Source organism: Amphiprion ocellaris, chromosome 14 (assembly GCF_022539595.1).
Source record: "Amphiprion ocellaris isolate individual 3 ecotype Okinawa chromosome 14, ASM2253959v1, whole genome shotgun sequence".
Lineage (NCBI taxonomy): Eukaryota > Metazoa > Chordata > Actinopteri > Pomacentridae > Amphiprion > Amphiprion ocellaris.
The window spans coordinates 12,547,534-12,564,120 of record NC_072779.1 but is presented as its reverse complement, the minus strand read 5'-3'; the positions used below and the strand labels follow the sequence as shown (position 1 = coordinate 12,564,120).

The 16,587-nt window shown below is 40.6% G+C and overlaps 1 protein-coding gene and 1 long non-coding RNA gene across 2 annotated transcripts; one reads left to right on the top strand and one right to left on the bottom strand.

The window, feature by feature from the left end:
• Window positions 1-2,092: 2,092 nt before the first annotated feature.
• Window positions 2,093-4,032, top strand: LOC129350500 (uncharacterized). Its single transcript, XR_008603923.1, has 2 exons — window positions 2,093-2,764; window positions 2,881-4,032. It is a non-coding gene; the product is annotated as an uncharacterized LOC129350500 (long non-coding RNA).
• Window positions 4,033-5,725: 1,693 nt separating this feature from the next.
• On the bottom strand, window positions 5,726-16,046 carry heatr6 (HEAT repeat containing 6). The gene is made up of 20 exons (XM_023284181.3): window positions 15,339-16,046; window positions 14,575-14,682; window positions 14,285-14,425; window positions 13,657-13,772; window positions 13,220-13,334; window positions 13,023-13,124; window positions 12,754-12,918; window positions 12,431-12,663; window positions 12,050-12,224; window positions 11,764-11,970; window positions 11,197-11,296; window positions 10,722-11,095; window positions 10,510-10,632; window positions 9,611-9,697; window positions 8,609-8,743; window positions 8,395-8,517; window positions 8,173-8,297; window positions 7,853-7,949; window positions 7,025-7,229; window positions 5,726-6,599 (listed from the first exon to the last, which is right to left on the bottom strand). Exons 1-20 carry the CDS (start codon window positions 15,630-15,632, stop codon window positions 6,028-6,030), a joined length of 3,597 nt encoding a protein of 1,198 aa, XP_023139949.2. The 5' UTR covers window positions 15,633-16,046; the 3' UTR covers window positions 5,726-6,027.
• Window positions 16,047-16,587: the final 541 nt, after the last annotated feature.

Here is a 16,587-nt window from a genome sequence, read left to right as displayed (position 1 = left end):
GTTGATAAAAGTTGACCTTCTTTCATTTCTCTGGAGCCGATTCCATGGATTTTATGGATGGTGGTTAAAGACCTGCTCTTCTCGTCATCGTCCTTCTAGTTGCTGTAAAAAGTCAGTCCATCCTGGCCGACTTCAACACCTCTTCATGAAAACTTGTTCTGCCTCTGACCTCGTGGAAACTCCAGAAACTCGGGAAAACCCATGGAGACTCGAAGAACTCGTGGAGACTCGAAGAACTCGTCAGGCGGGGGAAGGTGTGGTGGGTGGTGGGGGGAGGTGGGGGAGTAGAGGGGGGAGGCCGCCACCCACCTCCCCGCCTACTCTCCGCCCTGGCTCCACCCAGACTCCGCCTTGGCTCCACCCATGTGGTCACTTCAGGAACTACGATGCCAAAGGGACGACGAATTCATTTCTTTTCATCTGATCTGTAGCTCAGTGAGTTAAGGATTTGCCTATGGAGCTGCAGGTCGCTGGTTCAAGACCAGACACTTCTTAAATTTTCTCAAAATCCTGACAAAGACAAACAAAGAAAATTGCCGGTCGTGGGTCTTGAACCTGCGACCTTCCGCTTGGTAGTCCTCTTCTTATCCTCCTGAGCTACTCGCTCAGATACTAATTCTTCTTTTTTTTGCGCATTTATCATCTATTTTTTGTCGTTTTCGAGTTTTTTTTTAACTCGAGTCAAGTCTCGACCGTTTTTCTCAGGAGGTTGGACTTCAGCCTTTGAGCTGGAGGGTTGAACCCTCAGTTCCAAGACTTTCCAAAGCCTCCACCCCTCCCAAGTCCTCAGGACCTGAGCTTTCACACAGTCTGAGGGCTGAAATTTTCTAAGTCCCACAGTAGTTCTGTTAGATTCGACTTTCAGACAGCCCAACGACTGATATCTTCTAAGTTCCCGAGTAGTTCTGTGTTAGTTTGAACCTTTCCACAGTCTGAGGACTGAAAACCTTAAAGTTTATGAGTAGTTCTCTGTTAGTTTGAACCTTCAGACAGTCTGAGGACTGAAAACCTTAAAGTTCTTGAGTAGATCTCTGTTAGTTTGAACCTTTCGACAGTCTGAGGACTGAAATTTTAAAAGTTTCTCAGTACTTCTCTGTTAGTTTGAACTTTATGGTTAACAGAAGCCTTAAAACTTGTGACCATGAGTCTTGATTTCACATTTAGATCATCCATCTGAGTTCTTCTCAGACCTTCACCTGTGGGTTTATTAGAAATCCTGAACAAACTTTGATTCTCTTCACTGAACAGTAAAGTTTGTAGAGATCAGAAGGTAACATTAGTTTGATCAATGCCTTCAACTACTAGTAGACTTTATCTGGAAAGCCGTTTTCTTAAATTAGTTCTTAGTAAATCTGTCCACAATCAAACCAAGAACATAGAAAGAGGAAACGTTTGAACAAACAACTTGATGTTTTCATTTCAGACTAGAAAACGCTTTAAGACTTTTATCTTTTTTGCTCTTTTGATCATTTTATTGTTTCTTCTGTTTAATTTGATCTTCTGAAGTTTAACTGGTGTCTTTTCAAATGTTTTGTCTTTAGTTTGATTCTTCTTAAATGTTTAGTTTTGCTCTTTTCTCACCTTTTATTCTTTTCTAATGTCTGATTTGATTTCCAAATGTTTTGTCTTTTTAATGTTTAATTGTTGTTTTTTCAAATGTTTTATCAGCTTGATTGAAAAATTTCCTTTTCTTTCCCCGTGTTTAATTTTTCGATTAAATCTTTAAGGTTTTTCTTTTCAAATGTTTTACCACCTTTTAATGTTTAATTTTGTTTTTAAATGCTTCATTGTATTTTCTATTTAATTCCTATTTAAAGTTTTATTGTCGTTAAGATTTAATATTCTAATTAAACATTTAATTTTTTAATTAACTGTTGTCTTTTTAAAGGTTTAATAAACTAATTAAATGTTTTGTATTTTTTTAAAGGTTTAATATTCTTGTTTAATTGTATTTTTTAAACATTTAATTATCGAAAATATTCTCTGTTTAATTGTTTAATTTAATTTGTCTGTTTAATATAGTTAAACATTAAATACAATTAAATGATATTAAACAGACAAAATATTGAATTAGATAATTAAACAATATACATGTAATTATGAAATTAAACAAACTTTGTAAAATACAAATATTAAAAATTACAGATAAAATATTTTCGATAATTAAATATTTAAAATATACTTTTTAATAATAAAACTTTTTAAAAGTTTTATTGTATTACATTTTTTTTCCCTTTGATTTAATTGCTTTTTGTTATGTAGTTTATTTCTTTAATCTTCTTTTTCCGTCAAGATTTTAACCCCAACCTTAAAAATGAAATAAACCCTTAAATCACAATGAAAATTTTTCTGTTGTCACAATCATGAGTTAGTCAATTATTCAGTTTATCAATTCAACTTTATTTGTTTAGCACCTTTTACACAGATGACAAAACTAAACAAGCAAAGAGAATAAAACTATGCTAAAACTACGATTAAAACTCAAAAACATTTAAAAAAAGATTTAACATGGTAATAAAATATGTTGTGTCCAGGGGATGGAGGGAGTTTATTGAAGTCTTCTTGGGCTCACATGGGAAATCATTTAAAATATAAACTTGATATTCAGTCTAAGGAAACTGCAGAGCGACAGAAGAACCAACAATATCTCCTGTTTTCTCCTTTAATGAGTCGACTCTTCTTGTGCTTTCAGACCAAAGAACTGCAGACTCTTCACAACCTGCTCAAACTCTTGGTACAGGACCTCACCACATGGGTCAAGAAGGTTTCCGTCTCATTTCTACTCTGGAGCTCACCTTCTCCTGCTCAAACTGCTGACAAATGTTTCTGCTGCTCTAAAGTCTGGTCTCCAGAACTTTAAAAATGTCTCTTCTGCTGCAGGTTGCTTTGTAGAACTGTTGCAGAAAACCTCACTAAACCACATGGAGGGGCCTCAAGATAGTCGTCCAAATGAAACCATACAAAAACCAAACTAGCACAACCCAAACACTAAAGTCTCCTGCAGCCTACCAGAGAACCTCTGAGAACAGAGAATCAGGACAGGAACTCTTACCTTCTGGACAACCAACGTTGCTTCACAAGAATACAGAATGTGTCTGACCAAAAACCTCTGAAGACTCACTACAGCCAAGATAAAGACACAACTCAGCTGTACCAAATCCACTAATCACTGCACACATTAGCACCATGTGCTAACTGTGGCGAAAGAACACATTTACCAAGACAACTATCCAGTACAAAGCCCTAAAACACACCAAGAGACACATTAAAGACGATATTACTGCTGGAAGCTGCAAGCCAAAGCCTAAAGAACAAACTAAAGCAACAGCGCCAAACCCGGTTCTGTGGTGAAGACAAGCAGAGGAAATGTTTGCCTGCAGCTAAATAAAGCAGGAAGACACTGAGCTGCTCAGGTGTTCCTGATAACACCAAGCAGCCACCTGGACAGCCAATAGGAACACAGCTTACTGGAAGTCCAGAGGGCTGGGTTAGTGAAGGAAATTTAGTTTAAAGTTGAAGCAGAAAGTTAACAAAGAAAGTTGAAAACCACCTTCTGATACCTGAAATCTCTGAGTTTTCACACAAGTAACACCTGAACATGTCAAACCGGTTTCATAGTAGAACCATCATTGTAAAAACGTCATAGTATGGTGTGTTGCTCAAAAAACATTTGGACCCGGCTGTCTAGGGTCACCGAGGAGCAACACAAAAACAGGACAAACGCTGGTTTCCAGGGGGTTAGGCTGCTATTTATTTGAAAGAGTAAGTTTACAACAACGTAACATGTGAGCAGAAAAATCACAAAGTCTGTCTTTAGTTCAGCTGAAAATATTAGTTTTTGTCTTTTTTATTGACAAAACTTTTCAGGAAGTAGATGAAGAATAATTAAAGCTCTCATGTAGAAGTCCAACTTATTTTGGATCCTTGTGGAGAGTTTAATCTTAGAGTTTGTAAAGCTGTTGAGTTTTAAGAGTGACATGGATTGTTTTGACATTTAATAACTGAGTCCTGAAATAAAATTACAGTTGTGGATTTCTGTCATTTAGTCTGGACTAAACAAATAACAGCAGCATAAATCTCAAATGTCATTATAAGGAGTCTGGATTGAGGTTTCTCACTTGATAATGATCAAAACATGAAATTTAGGTTGATTTAAAAGAATATTCCACCTTAAATCTTTGAATGTTGACCTAAAAGGTTGGTTTCAGGAAGTATTCCACCTACAAGGTCCTCAAACGTCCACCTTAAAGGAACATTCCACCAAAAATCCTTGGACATGCACCTAAAATGTTGGTTTAACAGAGTATTCCATCCAAATCCTCAAAGAGACCTGAGGGGCTGATTAAAAGGAATATTCCACCTAAGACCTCAAATATAGACCCAGAAGGGTGGTTTAGAAAAAATCCTTCAATGTAGACCAAAAAAGTTAGTATGGAGGAATATTCCACCTGAAATGTAGACCTGAGAAGTTGGTTTCGGAAGAATATACCATCCTAAACATCCTTAAATGTAGACTCAAAGACGGTTTGGAAGAAAATTCCGCCTAAAATCCTCCAATGTAGACTTAAAAGGTGAGTTTAATGGTATATTCCACCTAAAATTCCCTACTGTAGACCTTGGAGGTTGGTCTGATGGTATATTCTACCCAACATCCTTGAACATAAACTTAAAAAGTTCGTTCAAAGGAATATTCCACCTAAAATCTTTCAATGTAGACCAAAAAATCTTGGTGTAAAGGAGCATTCCACCTTAAATGTAGACCTAAAGGATGGTTTGGAGTAATATTCTACTCTAAAATCTTCCAATGTAGACCTAAAAGGTTGATCTGATGGTATATTCTACCCAACATCCTGGAACATTTACCTAAAAGGTTGGTTTAATGGTATATTCCCAGAAGAACCTTTGAACACTGGGCTTAATGGTATATTCCACCCAAAATACCAAGAAGTCAGTGTAAAGGAAATGTAGACCTAAAAGGATTGTTTAAAGGAATATTTAAACTGTTATTTTCATTATTTAATAATCTGTTATTAGTCAGAACCCTGGCAAACTTATTTTCATCAGTTTTTTAGTGGAAGTCACAAATAAAGGAGCTCTTGGTTTTTCCTGGCGTTACTGAGTCAAAAGCTGCTGTTTCAACACAGACACGTTCACATGCATCCACAAACCTCTCAGCACTCAAACACCCACAGACAGGAGGCCGGCTGAGCCGAGGCTCGGCAGCGTCCTCAGACCCACGAGTCGGGGAGTCGCTGAACTTGTTGGTCCGGTTTGAAGGCCTCCGTGTGGTCCAGTAGAAGTCCACGTAGTCGGTGTTGGCTTTGAACCGCAGCGACTGGCCACCATCAGGTGGACCGGCTCGTCCTCGTAGGGCTCCTCCTGTAGCCTTGAGGGAACCACAGGAACATTCAGTAGCTGTTGGAGTTCTTCCTGTCAGGCTCTATTTTGGTTCGCTTTGTTTACATTTTTTTGATAATCAGACACATCTTGACCTAAATTATTAAAGAGATACAGATTAAAAATATTTACCTCTTTTATTGATTTACTTCTGCGGTTGTTAAAGGCACTTGGCATGTAGGTTGGAGAACTTGCCACAGTTTTTCACTGGATTTAGTGTGAATCAGTTGCTTCTGTTTCTTCATGTGTTCCCAGACTGATTCCAAGATGTTAAGATCACACCATCTGCTGGAAGGCTGCTTATTCTTCCAGTGACTGAAATAGTTCATTATGACTCTGGGTTCATGTTTTATTCAATGTCATTTTTCAGAATAAATTTGAGACTCCCCCTGATGGTATTGCATGGTAGACAAGATGATAGATTTCATGAGCGAGTTGAACTGGAGGATTTTCCTGTTGGATAGTGACTCTTGTGGTTCATATTTTTGTCTTCAACATAAGACAAAGTACTATACACTATATACACTTCTATGAAATGTGATAATCTCTGTAGCAAAATGCTGAAAAAAAAAAAAAAAAAAAAAAAAAAAAAATATATATATATATATATATATATATATATATGATATTTCAAGTCTCTTCACAAGTCTTTAGTAAATCCTCCAGGAAAAGAACCACCATCTCCTTACTTCTCTCCTCCTCCCCGTCAGCCTTTAACCCCTTCAGTCTAATCAAAGTCTGCTGCAGACCTCCAATCCTCTGCTGTGAGTGACAACTGTCCCCTCCTGCATCTTTCTCTCCCTCAGCCTCTTCACCTCCTCCTCCAGCTCCTTCTTCTGCTCTAAGACACTTGATCAAATGCTCTCTGATGCTGCTCCCCTCCTCACCGTCCAGCGATTCCCTGAGGGCGGTCATGTCCTGCAACTGGCTGACGCTGAGCAGATGTAGGAGAGCATGTGAGAGTGTGTGTCGCAGGCTGGCGCTGTAGCGGTACTCCAAGAAGTCGTTTGTATCTTCGCTGTTCTCGAGCGCCGTCGCCAGCGACTGCCACACGCAGCTGAACCGCTTTGTGTCCCCATAGCAGCCGCGATGGGCAGGAACAGCCAGGGCAGCGGCAGATTTGATCCGCACTTTAAAGTTCTTACAGGAGGTAACAACATGGCAGAGGGCAGCGAAGGCGTCGTGAGACCACGGGGCTGAATCTGACAGGAGCAGAAAAACAGAAGCAAACTGTTTTATACACAACTAAAGTGCAGATCAATCCGAGTTAGGAACATTTTACACCTTGAACCAACAAAATCTGCATATATATATATATACATATATATACATATATATACATATATATACATATATATATATACATATATATATATACATATATACATATATATACATATACATATATATATATATATATATATATATATATATATATATATATATATATATATATATATATATATATATATATATATATATATATAAAAAAAATTTAGAATCTTGAAGATTCATTTAACCAGTTGTTTTCTATACTGGTAAACATTTAAAGAAATTGGCTGCTGATGAGGGTCCAATGAGAAGTTTAATCAAACAAAGATGAAAATCCTGGGAATCAAACACTTACCAAGTGGCAAGGCGGGGTTTCTGAAAGCATTTCCCAAGGCATAACAGGCGTTCCACCTGACCTTCATCGTGGCCTCTGATTGCACAGTTTTAACCAAAGCACGAACTGCATCTTCCAGTGGGCGCTGGAACGCAGACCGGGTCATCTGACTCTCACGCAGGAAATGAAGCAGATTTCCGAGCGCTCGCACTGCGTTAGACTTTACCTGGAAGGGTTGATGGGAGGAAGTAGGTTCAAATGAGAGCCAGAAAATGATGTAATCACAGGGCAGACATTGGGTGCATTCTAATACATATACTACGATACTACATAGTACAATAAAAAAAAGATTTACTTTGCCCCAATACAGAGTACATTAAATTCAGTGTGCCAAAAATACCAGGATGTCCTACTATACCCGGTCGAATTCTGCCCTATGCAAGCCACATGTTTTTCTGGCCATTCTGACCCACAGTCCTCTGCACAGTTACATCACATATGTCACTGTGTAAGAGTCACTGTATCAGAGCTCATTTCACACAAAATGCTGCAACAGTCAAAGTTTATAGGCACACTATTATGTTGATGTCTCAATTGTACGCATACTGCATGTACGGGCAGCCATATGTAAAGTAAAAAGTACCTGTTATGGAATGCTGCTATTGTTTTCTCATGAGAGCATCAATTATTATTAATAAAAAAGTAGAGGATTCTTGTCATTTATCTGTGTTACACAGTCACAGATTTATTCAGTTGTTTCCAAATAGGCTCCTTTTGAAATAACTTGTGTGATTAGAAATCCGCCTGTTAGTGCCTTCCTGCTGTGTGTGAAAGTGCAGATGCTCTCACCCTGTCTTTGTCGGCCGCAGCTCGGGTGGCTGCCTGCAGCATCTTGAGCAGCAGCATGTCTGAAAACTCCTCTTGGAAGTCCACACCTATATTCTCCCTGATTGAAGAGACAGCAAGTAAGAGATTGCAGACGGAAAATCTCTAATCACAGACTATATTCTACAAATGGGTGAATCAGTTTTTACAATTAATCTCTTCTCCTTCATGACAAGCACTAGCCAATCTTTTACATAAAATTTGGAGGATATATAAAAAATATATTTAATATACTCAAGAAAAAATAACTTTATTTTAGCCTTATGAAGATAACTGCATCTTACATATTAACAATAAGTGTGTCTGTGAGGTTTCCGAGGGACCAGGCAGCCTTGGCACGAACATTTGTAGATCGATCATCAAGGGCAGCGAGGACAGTATTTGCAGTATCGGCCACAAACATGACATCCTGAAAAGAAAACAGTTTTTCCAGATTTTAATCCCTTCATGAAAATATTATAATCTAATGCTCAGTATAACTCATAGTTTCTAGTTAATGTCCCAACCTCTCTCAAACACGGGAACAGTACGTAGATTCCCAAAGCTCTGACGGCTGCCGTCTTCACCAGATAGTTTTCAATGTAGGTCAGCCCCAGCAGCACGGTGATGCACATCATCTGGGTCTTGTCCTTTAAAACAGCATCACACACACACACAGATCCATTAAACTCTGTTTTAGCTACGTGTTACCAGACAGAAGCAAACCAAAGAGGAACTCACAGGTAGCTGTGCAAAAGCTTGTGGCAGGATGGAGGAAAGTGTGTCGCAGGCGCTCGCCTGCAGTGTGGGATGTTGTTCGTTCTGCAGCGCTCCGTTCAGCGGGCCGCTCAACACTTCTGACCAAAACTGTACCACCTACATTGTGCAAACATATGTGTGAAATGAAAACAAGTTAATTCAATTCAATTCAATTCAATTTTATTTATATAGCGCCAATTAATTAATTAATTCTGACTCCTGTAACTGTCCTCATGTCAAGGACCATTCAGCGTTCTTGGTCTCACCTGCAGGTGGTTCAAAATGCAGCAGTGAGACATTACATTACATTCCCCATCTCCTCAGTCATATTATATCATGCCTGCATAAAGGTAAAGGATGCTGCTTAAGTTCTAGGAAACTGTAATTATCTGAGACTGCACCCTCCATCATAAATGTTTCAAGGTCAGAAAACATGAAATTGCAATGAAGGACTAGGAAAGGATTTGCTGAAATCTGAACCCCAAAACCTGTCGGCATGTTAAAAAGACATGTTATCTTTAAAAAAAATGTATTAAAGAGGTTGTGGATATTTATTTATATGGGGTTATGTGCCTAAGACTATGTATGTTGTGAAGCTTTCCTGAAGACTGTAACCTAAACAGCACAGATAAAAAACTGTCTTTTGTTTATTAAAAGCAAATTATTCTCCAATTACGTTTTGGAAACCATTTAAACAACCTACTGTCTTCTCTTGTTGTTAAATACTCAAATTTTCAGAGTTTTTACAAGGGGAGGGAGAAGCAGAAGGCTACACTGAATATTTGTTGCTATACAGTTTATGCACATTCTTTTAATTGTTTGCTTATTGTTGCTGTTAAACCGGAGAGGAGTTCCACGGTGGCTCAGTGTGAATATACATACATGCACACTGTAGTTCAAATATTTGTTGAGGTTATTTATTTTGTTTTGATTTGTTTAAAAACAGATGTATCCTAATGCAGTATATAAATAGCGTGTACTTACTTGTTTTAAGGGGACCCTTGAGGTCTCCGGCACATTGTTTTCTGCTCTGTACTGCTGGATTATTCCTGTACCAAACTCCTCTAGTAACTACAATAAATCAAATCAAATCAAATCAAATCAAATCAAATCAAATCAAATCAAACTTTATTTATATAGCACTTTTCATACAGTTAAAAATGCAACACAAAGTGCTTTACAACATTAAAAACATTAAAAAGAAGAAAACCCGTCCCTCCCTCCCTCCATATATACATATATGCACACAACTGCAGGAGCACGCACACATACACACGTCCACACACACATACATACACACACACACCCATACATACACAGACACACACACGCCCACAGACACACACTCCCACCACTGACAGTAGGGAGACATGGCATGGCACTGACGATTGTGGAAAACGCCTCCAATTGGGGTCGTCCACACTGGGAGGAGCCACAGGCCATGACCACTGGGGGCGCTGGCACCCAGACCCACAGACCCCCCCGACCCCAACAGACAGGGGGACCCCCACACCGAGGTGGGGAGCCCCCCCCCAACCAGCTGGGCCGAGGGGACCCATGGACAGCACCCACAGTGGGAGACCGGATACAGCTCCCAGCGTGGAGGACCCCCCTGAGGAGAACGCTGGAGTTAAATAACTAAAAATTTTAAAACTACAAGATAGAATAAAAGACCTATAACATAAGTAAAAAGGTGAAAGGTTAAAAAAGTAAAAATACATACGAAAATAAATACAAAATGATAAGAACAAAGATTTAAAAGGTTAGTTAAAAGCCTCATTAAAAACAGTGTTTGCGTTATTTCTTAATAATTAACATCACAATTTTTTGCAGCAATTTTTAAATCTAAAATTCACCATTGCACATTCATTACAAGGTGTTACCTTTGCTCCATGCAGCTGTAGGGAGGGGTCGCTCTCCCCAAGGCAGCGAGCGCTCACCTGGCCAATCTCGCACAGATATACTTTGGTTAGAGAGAAGTAGCCACGCACCAGGTGGGACAGGACCTAAAACACACACACATTAAAAGAAATCTTCAGACTTCTCAAATCTCTTTTTGAAGCCTCCTGTTGCTGCTTTTATTATTATCTCTTACCTGTAGAGCTTCTAGTCGAACAGGAGAGGGCTCTAAAGCAGTGCCTCCTCCTGCTCCCTCGCTGTCTGATTGGTCTTCTCTGGGCTGAGTCACCAGCGACACACACAGCTGCAGCAGCCACATCTGGCCGCCGTCCCCCTCCTGTGGCGTGCGAGGAACACGAGGGGACTGCGTGCACGAGCTCCGCTGGGACGGTGTACGAGAGGGCGAGGACATCCCGTCTCTTTGTCTCCAGCTGAGACCTGAGTCCTGCGGGGTGCTGCTGCTGCCGCTGTCGTCCGGCTGTCGGAGGAGAAGCTGCACCTCAGGGAGAGGAGCCTGAGTTGTCACCAGAGCCCCGTAAAATGTCATCACCGACACACGCACATTCACATCTGAAGACAGAAAGCAGTTGTGCAAACAGAAGCACGTTTTACTGACCTGTTCTCTTAAATCCTCACATGAAGCTATTTGAATGCAATGATAATGTACAGACCTCTGTGGCGCACATAAGGACGAATGTGCTTCCAGAGCTGGGTGAGTAGACCAGGTCTGAGACGATGATAGGGAGCATTAGCCACCAGGTAGGCCAGACACTAACACACAAAACATGTGTGCCAGAGGTCAGCATCATCTCAGCACAATCTGTTTCATGTTCAGTCTCTTATTAAGTACAGAACAAATATTTATACTTTTCATTTAGTACCACCAGAAGCAAGATTTTTTTTTTTCCAAAGCTTGTCACTATTTGCAGCATACAGGAGGTGAGTCATCACCATCAGCATCCATCTGTTCAATTTTGCTTTCTTATTTGTAATGAGCCTCACAGGGTTGTTAGTGTGGCTGTAGAATTTAGTTTATTATTCCACAATGTTCACCACAAAGAATGCAATTCAGTACTTGTCTCACAAACATATCAACTGAATCATCAAAACAGAATGGTGCAACGTACAATTATCTATTATTTATATTATTATTATTATTAAAGAGGAAGAAAACTCATTAGAGAAGCATGTTCACACTCCCTCAGTAAAATCTGTTTCTCAAGTACATGCAATCGTACCTTTATGACCTGCGTGAGTGTTTGAGGGGAAGTCTCAGCCAGCAGAGCCAGACTAAGAGACCGATGAAGCTCCCTGACGGCAGTAGCCAGCGTAAAGGAGAACGGGGTATAAGATGTTCGAGGAGACGCTGTATCTTCGGCCATGGCCAGGAACTGACGGGAGCCATCCAGCATGGCACACAACACCTGAAGCGCACACAACCGCACCTGGAGGGAAAGTGGAGAGACAAATGTAACAATCATACGTGTCGAATAGGAAAGCAACATAAGCGAGAATAGGTTGTACCTTTGGCGAAGGGTCCTTCAGTACAATTGTGAGGAGAGTAAGAGGTGGTGGTCCCCCAACAGGCGAGTCAGGGATGAAGGAGGACCAGTAGCCGTACAGAGTCCTCCTCTCTACAGCTTTCACCACCGCCAACAGACAGTGCAGTGCTCCCTGACGCACACGTGCATGGTTAAGTCTGAAAGAGAAAAACACTGCAACTTCAAGTTCTTTTGGAGTGTAAATAATAGAATGAGAGGAGATTAAAATGACTGGACACAAGCATTCACTTTATATAAGTGTAAACATTGAAAACAAACTGCATGCATAAGAAAAAGCTTCCACTTTCAATAAAAAAGTAAAATTGCAGAGACATGGATGGACACAAGTATTGTCTTTCTGTACCTTAATTTGCTCTGTGCGTTGCCTTCTGGGTCAGAAAACTCAGAGTCTGAACTGTTTCGCTTCCAGGATGGGTAGAGAAACGAGGCAGATATTTTGGTCGAAGTCTCTCCCTCTCTCACCCCTCCTCTCTGAAGTGCAGGCACTGTCTCTCTGTCTTCTTCCTCTCCATCATCCCCTCTGCTCTCCTCAGTTTTCGTCTTCTTCCCTTTTCCTTTGGATTTCTTCTTTTTATTCTTCGGAAAGACAAATAACTTTCACCAAACACCGACTTCAAATTTAACCCCAATAAAGCTGAGATCTATGAAAGTAAAAGCTTGTCTTACCCCTGAGGACTTTCCTGACACAGCGGTATCCTTCGGTGGTTCTGAAGATTTTGGTGGTTCCGCAGGTTTTGCTGCAGAGAGACCCTCATACTGTGGAAGAGGTGCTGGGTAAAGCACAGCCGGCCAGTCGACACTCAAACCTGGAGCTCCCTGGAACATTAGCCTCTACAGAATGCATGAGTAGGACTCAAAATTAATACTAGACAAGTGTTTGTGCAGGAGAAGCTAAAAAAGACACAAAAATATAAAAGTGTGGTATGATTTTACACCTTAAGCACGGCCAGTACGGACCCGAGCTCCTCCCCTCCGCCAAATTTCCACTTCCCACCTGAGAGACAACACTGCAGTCCCTTCAGTGCTGCTTGGACCACCTGCACATGTGGCAAAAGGGTATGCATGGTTCAGCAGTGATTAAATAAATTTTTTCTCCTTTAAATATCTAGTGCAGGACACAGAGTATCGGTACCAGGCAGTAGAAGAGCTCGTCAGTGTTGGGAGGTTTGGGTGAATGCAGCGTTTTCAGGAAGACTCTGAAGCATAGACTTCTGTACTGATCATCCAAAGGCGGCTGACCAGGGATCCTGGTGAGAAGCAACCCAGTCGAACACAGAAACAATCAAGAAACAAATACATTACGGTCCGATTTTTTTTTTTTAACTTCTTGTCATGTGAATCTAGATGAGGGTATTAAAAGTTATTCTTAGATGGGGGAGACGTTTGAAGTTAGCATGCTTTGTCTCCAAGATTAGGAGTCATGAACCCTGACAACAAGATTTAAAACATCTCCTTAGAAATCAGACCAGACACACTATATCTAAGTTTTTATATAGACACCAAACTACACATCTGAAAGAGACTAAAATACACAGTATGGCTACTGGCTTAACTGTATAAGGAGCTTACCTGAGACAGATGTTGGTCATACAGGTAAGAGCAACACGGCGCAACTCCATATTTGGCTGAGATAGAGAGCTATACTGCAGAAGGACTCCATCTTCACCCAGTAAGTCACCGAGGTGCTATGAATGACAAAAGAAATCTTGATGTAAATATTCAATTAGTCTGACGGACCAGATGTAGACTGTAGGCTGCAAGTCTGCGACTGGCCCCGAATTTCATATGGATTTCTGGCTCCCTTTCACTGTCTGTGTTACAGTTTGCAAAATCGTCTTCATTACAGTAAACAACAACATCCGGACAAGCAATGACAAGCAACCATGAAAATTTCAAGTTTTGCAGTGGATTTGGATTGTGCAGTAAGACAGCCTTGCTTGTATTTTTGCCAGTGCTTGCCTTCCTGCATGCAAATGTTCTGCCAAAACAATTCCCCTAGCACTATTTTGATTGGACACTGTCGATGTACCCTGGGCTTAACACTGCCCACCTGGATTGTGATTGGTTTAAACAAACAATCCAAGGCTTTTCCTCCCTTATGGCACAATAACAATGAAGTGCAGCCAGAAGTGGCCTGGCTATGAAAGACTAGCATGCAATAGAGTACACTTGTACAGTGTAATGTATAAATATTTACCCGGTGACACTGTGCTCCGTTCCCATACACTGCTGTGGAGAGTGCCAGGAGGACATCTGAGTGTGTCCATGTACTACATACTTTCAATGCACTGGCAGTATAAGTCACCAACACATCCAGTGTCTGTTGGTCCATGATTACCTTTAAAAAAAATAACAAAAGTAAGGTAAAATATGAATTTGCCAAATTGACTCACAAAGTACAGCACAGTTCAAGAGATTATATATGGCATTCTATATTATATATGATGTGATATATAAGCTCCACTGTTGCTAAAGACTGGTTGTTACCTTTAGTTGATTGAGTAGACGGTGTACTAGCTGGCAGAGTTTGATGACTAAATGTTCTTGAGTCAGCGGCACAAGAGAGCTGACATGTCTCAGCAGACTGCACACATCCTGAAATGGAAATTAAGATGCTCAAACACGAACATTTTTGAATATCACAGATGTTGATTCAGTTCACTTTGGACAAAGTAGATGCCAATGTAAACTTTGTGTGTGCCGTTGTGTGTAATTGCTGCCAGAACAGGAGGTGTTGAATGTTCAAGATTCACTATTGCTAGAACGCTGCATGAGTCACTGCAGGTTGCTCGCAGGTCACAAGGTGGCAGAGGTTTCTAAGTGGTTGCTAGGGTGTTTGTAGGGTGGTAATAGCTGTGTTGCTATGACATTCGTGGCAGTTGCCAGGGCACTGGGAGGCCGCCAGGTGGTTGCTAGGAAACACTGCATGGTTGGCAGGGTGTGCCATGTGATGTTCTAACATTCGCATCAGTCTGTGGCCAGTTGTGAGGACAGAGCTATGATGTCAGCATTTGACTACACTGATTATACTATATGTTCTTACTTAGTTTGAAGCCTTGGGATCTGAATGCAGTACATTACTACTTGAATTGTAATCACACTGTCTGATTTGTTTAGCCTATTGAATTCTGGCAGCAATTCTGTAGGGACCCCAGTGTTTCTGACTCCTACAGAGGCCCTGTTGTGTTGAACTCTCTGTATCCCGAGCTAAGTTAAACTCAGACTACAACACCAAAGTGACTATCAGTTACCTCTGGCTGGATGTTGATGCTGGGGTCGACGGTTTTGTTGTAGTTTTCGGACAGCAGCTGGTCAAACAGCAGGTTGAGCTCCTCTCTCAGCTGGCCTGAGTCTGCCCGCAGGGCTCGGAGTTTTGCGGCGCAGCGGGAAAACTGTTTCTCGGCCTCCGGTGACGAGTCGGGCCGCCAGCCGTCCCCCGCCATGGGAGTGAACGGGGCGGCCTCGGCGGACAGAGCCACCGGAGGGAAAGCAGGGAAGACACGGTGGCCAGGAGCCGGTGCTGACATGCCTTCCTGAGCCGCCATGTTTCTCCTCTTCTTCTGGGTTGTTCGGCCGTTGGCTGACAAAGGTGTATATTCATTAGCGCCGCCAAGCGGAATGGAGGTTTAAACAGGAGGTAATCTGACAAAAAAAGAGAAAAGTCTTTCGGTATTAATCTCGTTTCCTTCATACATGACCGTATATTCCGTATCATGCACCTTCAAGAGGTTCCCTACATTTATTCTTAGCCATTAGCTTAGCTTTATTTAATGCTTTACATCCACGCGGCAGGCTCATTACTGGCCCCTATAGTGGGACAAAGGAACATAAAAAAACGATTGGCCTGTGGACTCAATACTATGACAACCCTATTTCTTTTGGTTTGTTTCTATGGCTAGAACAGTGCTTTACTTTCTGACACTTCATTAAATTAAGTAACATGGAAAGTGTTAGGCTTATACATGAATCTAAAAATGTGCTATAGTGTAGCATGTACGAATTAAAATGACTCGAAATTAATAAATTCTTTAAATTTCAAGCTAAGGATTTAAAAAGGCTACCCTATCACAATGCACAAAAAACTAAAAATAAATCTAAATTAAATTAGCAGAATATGAAAGCTAAACAATGGGCAGAAATATTTTCCTAAATATTATATCAATTTTCTCAAATAATTGGTTTGACAGGAACATTGTTTTAGTAAACCAGCAGATTGCCTCACAGGATCATCTAAAAATTATAGTGGATTTATCTCTCATTTAAATTTTCCAGTGTGCGCTACAGACTAAAACCTTGTAATGGAAACAACTGTGGTTAAATCCTTTTCCTGCTGTCCTTAAAGAATGAATATGTTTTATTTCACAAGAAAAATTATTAAAATAACATTCTGCATTATTTAGAATGCACTGTCTGTTGCAGATTACACACAAGCATACATCATCAATCTCATAATAATCTTAGCTTTGTTTCAAGGTCATAAAGGCCTATTTTCTGTTACAT